The following is a 7,482-nucleotide window of genomic DNA, read 5'->3' on the forward strand; positions in this document are numbered from 1 at the left end:
AAAGGTGATTAAACTATCACTTTACCACTTTATTAACATGATCACTTTAGAAGATCTTTTTTTTTTCTGCGTTTGACAGAGTTGAGTAGTGTTTCTGAAAACGACATGAAAAGGAAATTTATCCAAATATACAATCCAATTCAATATGTTAACTAAGCTTATGAAAGAGCCATAAATAAAGACGTCAAGTGTCGATTTGTAATTGATATTAAGAAATCTATAACGATTAAATTTTTGTAATAATTTCTAAGATTCATGCAATTATTCAATTGGTTTTTGAGATTCTAAGTATTTTATAGTAATTCTTTAGTTTAGTTTCGAACGCCATAGTAGTTCTTAAGATTATTTTACTAGAGGTAACCAACTGCTAGATGACGTGATAAAATTATAATTATATCCAATTTAATTTCTTTTTCGTTATAAAATTCTAATTCATTTTCAATTGTCTGAGTTCTTCTTCTTCTTCTTTTTCTTGACTCAGGCAACATTTATCTTTATGCATAGAATACTAAACTAATCAACGCCTTGTTAAACTTTTTGTGCATAGAAGAATACCAAGCGTTAGTGGTAATATGGTTATAAACGTCTGCAGGTGCGTAATCACAAGATATATCATTTGATTAATACACAGTTTGGTCTTACAAAATGAGAAATAAATTATGGAAAATAACATGAACGTGGGCGTAGACTTTTATCACATGCTTTCGTCATCATGAGGTATCTGCTTTCGTACTATTCAGCTTCTTAATCCTATGCTATATAAACACCATTCATGAATGAATTTCCCTCATAAAAAAATTGTGAATGCTAAGAGAACAAAGAAAACTTATTAACCAGGTTGGTTCTTATTAACTACTTCTTACTTGCCTTATAAATCCATGTGTAAGTCGTTTCATGAAAATTGAAAAATAATTTGTGTTTATGGTGAAACAGAGAAGAAAACAATGAGTTCAGAAGATTGCCTTGGTTGGGCTGCAAGAGATGTATCTGGACATCTCTCCCCATACAAATTCAATCGCAGGTAATTAATAATCAACTTTATTTATAGCATATAAATATATATTAATCAACTTATTCCATGATTGATCATCAGGGCTGTAGGAGATGATGATGTTTATGTTAAGATCACACACTGTGGTATTTGTTATGCTGATATCGCTTGGACAAGGAATAAACTTGGTGACTCCAAGTACCCTGTTGTGCCAGGGTATGTATGTTGCCTTTAATAATTTTTCTATAATTCTCAGAAACTTGCAAACTGAATTAAGCTAATGTATCTGTAATCTGCTTTTTTTTTTTTTTTTTTAGACATGAGATTGCAGGCATTGTGAGCAAGGTTGGTTCCAATGTCAAGCGTTTCAGTGTTGGTGACCATGTTGGAGTGGGGACTTATGTCAACTCATGCCGCGACTGCGAGTACTGCGATGATGGACTAGAACATCAGTGCAGTAAGGGAGTTTTTACCTTTAATGGGGTTGATTCTGATGGTACAATCACAAAGGGAGGATACTCCAATTTCATAGTAGTCCATGAAAGGTAACTGGCTACTATAGTTTATATATTTTGAGTTAAAAAGGTTAGAGTAAACTGAATTTGATGTCATATTTTTTGTTGTATATGTGTAGGTATTGTTTTAAGATACCAAAAAGTTATCCATTGGCTTCAGCAGCACCTTTGCTGTGTGCCGGAATCACTGTTTATTCGCCGATGATTCGTTACAAGATGAATGAGCAGCCGGGAAAATCTTTAGGAGTGATTGGCCTTGGTGGACTTGGTCACATGGCTGTTAAATTTGGAAAGGCTTTTGGTTTGAATGTAACAGTTTTCAGCACCAGCATATCTAAGAAAGATGAGGCCCTCAATTTGCTTGGTGCAGATAACTTTGTGATTTCCTCTGATCAAGACCAAATGAAAGTAAGCATAACAAATTAAAAAAGCATCCTCTGTTTCTTATTTATTTCTTTTTTCAAAATTGAATGTTTACAAATATTGCTACATGCTGCAGGGATTAACAAAGACATTAGACTTTATAATTGACACAGCATCTGGTGATCATCCTTATGATCCTTACATGGCACTTCTGAAAACATTTGGTATCTTAGTTGCAGTTGGGGCTGGAACTGAAATCAAGTTCAGCCCTAGAAGCCTATTTTTTGGTATGTTACATACATTACATCTGAATTATAGTGTTGTAATGTGAAGTTTTCATATAGATAATAATAACAAATTGGTTTATGTGCATTATGTGCATTTTGACAGGATTGAGGAGTATTTCTGGAAGTATTGTAGGAGGTACAAAAGATATACGGGATATGATTGATTTATGTGTTGAAAAGGAGATTTATCCAAAGATTGAAGTAATTCCTATTGAGTATTGTAATGAAGCTATTGAAAGGGTCATAAAAAGTGACGTGAAGTATCGGTTTGTGATTGATATTGAAAACTCCTTAAAGTAAAAAAGAAAATGTAGTTTCGTGATATGTATCAGTAATGAATACTTTGTTACTAGTGTGGAATTTGTCTTTGTGTGAGAATTTATAGAACAAGCAATTTTCCTTGTATCTTTTGTATTCTATATTCAAGCAATGTATTAATTTGCAGCATTATGAATAATAATTTAATGGATACTCTTTTGTGGAGGAGAATGCTAAGCATTATTGGCTGTTAATATGATTATGAAAGTGTGTATTTTCATATATGAATAGACAAAAGCTAAGTTTGTAGCAGATCATGACCAATGTGTGACAAAGATGAGTCAGCAGCTTAGCTAATTTGGAAACCAGTTAGTTAGATTATAGTCCAGCTGGCATAAGTTAGTTGGAATTGTAACTAAAACAGTTAGGAAGTTAGCTTAGTTGACTGCACTTTAGGTGTGATCATGTGGTGTATATAAGCTTCTAATTGCAACTAAGGATACAGACTTTGCACCATAGCCAGAGTTTCCACAATGTTCATAAAATAAAACGAAATTTGAACAGAATAAGAAAAAATTCAACCCTCCGTTTAGGATAATAGATAACCTCAAATCAACTATAAAATTTGACTGATCAAAGCAAATTGGAAAAGTCTTAGAAAAAAGCATACAATGAAACATAAAATCCACTCAAAATCAGCCCAATTTTTTCTTTTTTCACTTCTATTAATTACATTAATAACATTTGAATATATCATCCTCACCCGCATGTATTCATGTACTGATATGAAAAGTGAATATCAGTTGTAGTAATGATAATAATAGGAAATGCATTACAACTTTTAAAATTGTATCAATTTTATTAAGAGAAAATACATGTAACCAATTTTTTAGTTAGTCAAAATTAGCTAATTCTAGTGTTTAGATTTATAATTTAGGATTTAAAATTTAAAAAATTTAACTGATCTTGGCTGAAAAAAATTAATTATCTAACATTATTCTTTAATTGATAATAACAATGGTGTAAATATTATATAATAATATCTAATTATAACATTCTATTTTTATTTTTTACATTTTCTATCAATCATTTTTTAATATACTTTCTTTTAATTTTTCTTTTTAATTATAGCTTCTTTCAAGTATTAATCACTCTATTATTTATTCTATTTTATAGAATTTACACAAGTCCTAATAAGACATGCTTGCAAACTAATTTAACATTTTTTAATTGTTATTTATATGTGTGCTTATTTATTTTAATTTTCAATAACAATAACAAAATCTTGTCCCACTAGGTGGGGTTAGCTACATAAATCAAATGATATCATTGAATTTTATCATGTATCATATCTACTACAGAGAGACCGTTTACATGTAGATCTCGTTTGACCACTTTATGAATGGTCTTTCTAAGTCTTTCTCTGCCTTTCACCCCTTATCCATCTTCCATCTCATCTACCCTCTTGATTGGGTGTTCTGTCGGTCTTCTCCTCACATGTCCAAACCACCTAAGATACAATTCTACCATCTTTTCCACAATAGGTGTTACTCTAACTCTCTCTCTTATATCTTCGTTCCTTATTCTATCCAATCGCGTATAACCACTCATCCATCCTAACATCTTCATCTCTACCACACTTAACTTATGTTTGTGCTCCCCTTTGGCCGCCCAATACTTTGTACCATAAAACATAGTCGGTCTGATAGCAGTACGATAGAATTTACCTTTAAGTTTAAATGCACTTTTTGTCACATATAAAACCAGACGCACTCTGCCATTTTGACCAACTTACTTGAATCCTATGATTTACATCATGTTCAATCTCTCTATTATCCTGTATGATGCACCTAAGATACTTAAAACTTTTAACTTTTCGTAAGATGTCTCCAATTTTCACCTCCGTATTAGGGTTTCTCCTTCGGCAGCCGAACTTACATTCCATGTATTCCGTCTTGCTACGCCTTATGCACAGACCATACACTTCTAGAGATTCTTTCCATAAATTCAACTTCTTATTTTAGGTCTTCTTTTTACTTTTCCATAAGGATGACATCATCAGCAAAAAATATGAACCATGACACAGGCTCTTGGATATGCTCTGTGAGTACTTCTAAGACTAATGTGAAAATGTATAGACTTAAGGATGATCCCTGGTGTAATCCTATATCAATAAAAAATTTCTCTATCATACTAGCTTGAGTCTTCACACTAGTTGTAGCCCATCATACATGTTTTTAATTGCACGAATATATGCGATCCTTACTCTCTTTCTTTTCAAAATCTTTCATAAGACCTCCATTGAGACCCTATCGTACATTTTTTCCAAATCAATAAACACCATATGTAGATTCCTTTTATTACTATAATACTTTTTCATCATCCTTCTTAATATGTATATCGTTTCAGTGGTGGATCTGTCTAACATAAAACCAAATTGGTTTTCTATTACTTGTGTCTCTTGTCTCAGCCTCTGTTCTATCACCATTTTTCATAACTTCATGATATGGCTCATGAACTTAATCCCTCTATAGTTTTCGCAATTTTGTATATTCCCATTATTCTTGTAGATAGGTACCAATGTGCTCTTTTTTCACTCATCTTGCATCTTCTTTGACCTTAAAATCTCATTGAAAAACTTGGTTAATCACTGATACCTTTCTCTCTAAGGCCCTTCCAAACTTCAATCGGAATATTATCGGGTCCTATTGTCCTGCCATTTCTCATCCACTTTAGAGCATTTTTTACCTCGAAGTCTCAAATCCTTAGATAATAGTCGAAGTTTTGATCTTCTTCCCTCGTGCATAACCGACCAAGACTTGGAAGAGTCTTCTGTCATTCATTAAATAACTCGTAAAAATAGCTCTTCCACCTTTCATTAATCTTCTCCTCTTAAGCAAAAACCTCTCAATCTTTATCCCTTATGCACTTAACCTGATCCAAGTTTCTCATTCTTCTTTCACAACTCTTTCCGATTCTATATATACCTTTTTCTCCTTACTTCGTGCCTAAAGACTGATGGAAACTAGGGGTAGAAACAGGTCATGCCAGACTTTTCTCTTAACAAGCCTGGCCTGTTATGTAGTTAATTGGCTTGAGTTTGGCCTGCAGCCTATTATAGGCTCTTTATAAAGTACTAGACATGGTCTGTTATTCTGCCTGACCTAGCTTGAAACCTGTTAAAAGGTCTGATAATTTTTTTAATAAAAATAAAAATATTATTTAAAAAATTATTTTTTAATAAAAATATTTATATGTAATATGTCATATTTAATATTTATAAGAATAAATCTAAAATATCTCATAATTTTGTTAAAGATAAAAATTTATTTATATATTTAATTATGTTTTAACAGGTCCAGACAGGGCTGACAGGCCAACAAGGCTAATTAGTAAACTTGAGCCTGACCTATTAACATATTAAGGCTTTTAAAAGAGCCTGAACCTGTGCCTATTTATAACAGGCCAGGCTGCAGGCCCTTGGCAGGTCGCTTGGTCTTATTCCACCCCTAGTGGAGATCCTCATATGCTCTTGTCCTTAATTAACTTACAACCAATTTTGTCTCTTTTTTAGCCACCTTATATTTTTTCCAATTATTTACATTGCGACACAAAAAATCACTCCTTAAAGTATTCCCTTTTTGCCTTTATTTTTTCTTGTACACTTGCATTCCGCCACTAGGACTCCTTGTCTCTTGATCCTATCTCTCTAGATTCACCAAAACTTTTTTTTGCTATTTTTTTAATAACTTCTGTCATTTTCCTCTACATTTTCTCCACGTTTTCCATTCCCATCCCACTTTGTCTTTTCTCTTATCCGTCTTAAAAATCTTCTTTGTTCTTTACCTTTCATCCACCACCACCTCGTCTTTGGGTTCTTCGTATGATGTCTTTTTCTCAACTTTTCCTCACGTGAAAATCTATGACGAGCATCCTATGTTGTGTTGTTAAACTCTCCCTCGAAATAATTTCACAATCAATACAAAATTTTCGGTCAACTTTTCTCAACAAGAAGAAGTCGATTTGAGAGTTTGTCATGCCACTCCTATAAGTTATAAGATGTTCGTCTCTCTTCTTAAAACATGTATTTGCGATAAGAAGATCAAGGATTGAGGAAAAGTCTAAAATAATTTTACCATCAGTATTGACCATCCCGAAACTACGGCCTCCGTGAATACTTTCATACCTACTCACTTCTCTTCCAACATGGCCATTTAAATCTCCTCTTAAGAAAATCTTATCTCCCGAAGGTATGTCTTGGACCAAACTCTCTAGATCCTCCTAAAACCTTATCTTGTGTTGCTTGTCCGAATCCACTTACGGTGCATAGGCGCTAATCACATGAAAAGTACATCCTTCCACCACAAATTTAATAGATATGATCTGATCTCCCACTCTCTTGACATCCATTACGTCATTCTTCCACTGCTTATCCACGATAATACGTACCCCATTCTTATTTTTCACCTTTCCTGTATACCAAAATTTGAACTCGAATTATTCAACTTCCTAGCCTTCGCACCGACCCATTTTGTTTCTTGTAGGCACATGATATTAATCTTTCTCCTTGTCATGATTTCCACCACCTCCATAAATTTTTCTGTTAGAGTGCTTATGTTCCATGTCCCAAAACTCAATCTTCTATCGCTCTAACCTTTACCTTTATCTTTTTCTTTGTGAACTAGCTTATTTATCCTCGTTCATTCATGAAAATGCAGGAATTCTTGCTCATTTATTACTATATCTGGGCATCGATACAGCGGCTCTTGCTCATTTGGCACTATACGTGAGTTATACAGCGCGTTGCTTCCGAATAACGACCTAATTTTAGCGCAATAACGCTTTTGATCCATATCATGATTCATGAATATTCGACTAAATTTTTATATTGGCTGTCGAAAGTCTAATACAACCCCTCCTTTATTCAGACTGGGACCAACTATGTATTGTAAGTGCAGCATAAGCAGAATTTATTTATTTTATTCTAATCACATAAAAATAATATTTAAAATTTGTTTTATAATTTTTTCATATTTTAAATTATATTTTTTTATTTATAACGTTCTAT

The 7,482-nt window shown here is 33.0% G+C and overlaps 1 protein-coding gene across 1 annotated transcript; it reads left to right on the plus strand.

Annotated features, from left to right (window-relative positions):
* The first annotated feature begins 712 nt into the window (after positions 1 to 712).
* On the plus strand, positions 713 to 2,668 carry LOC107468574 (probable cinnamyl alcohol dehydrogenase 1). The gene is made up of 7 exons (XM_052255257.1): positions 713 to 837; positions 934 to 1,021; positions 1,094 to 1,207; positions 1,309 to 1,536; positions 1,626 to 1,914; positions 2,006 to 2,156; positions 2,260 to 2,668. The coding sequence occupies exons 2-7, from the start codon at positions 945 to 947 to the stop codon at positions 2,454 to 2,456; spliced, it is 1,056 nt and encodes a 351-aa protein (XP_052111217.1). The 5' UTR covers positions 713 to 837; positions 934 to 944; the 3' UTR covers positions 2,457 to 2,668.
* Positions 2,669 to 7,482: the final 4,814 nt, after the last annotated feature.

Source organism: Arachis duranensis, chromosome 10, assembly GCF_000817695.3.
Source record: "Arachis duranensis cultivar V14167 chromosome 10, aradu.V14167.gnm2.J7QH, whole genome shotgun sequence".
In the NCBI taxonomy this organism is placed as follows: domain Eukaryota; kingdom Viridiplantae; phylum Streptophyta; class Magnoliopsida; order Fabales; family Fabaceae; genus Arachis; species Arachis duranensis.

What these genes read in the sequence shown, in the direction of transcription:
- LOC107468574 (XM_052255257.1), top strand. Translation starts at nt 945, where the DNA reads ATGAGTTCAGAAGATTGCCTTGGTTGGGCTGCAAGAGATGTATCTGGA. An exon ending in TTCATAGTAGTCCATGAAAG is followed by an intron (nt 1,537 to 1,625) that starts GTAACTGGCTAC and finishes GTATATGTGTAG; the next exon opens with GTATTGTTTTAAGATACCAA. An exon ending in CTGATCAAGACCAAATGAAA is followed by an intron (nt 1,915 to 2,005) that starts GTAAGCATAACA and finishes TACATGCTGCAG; the next exon opens with GGATTAACAAAGACATTAGA.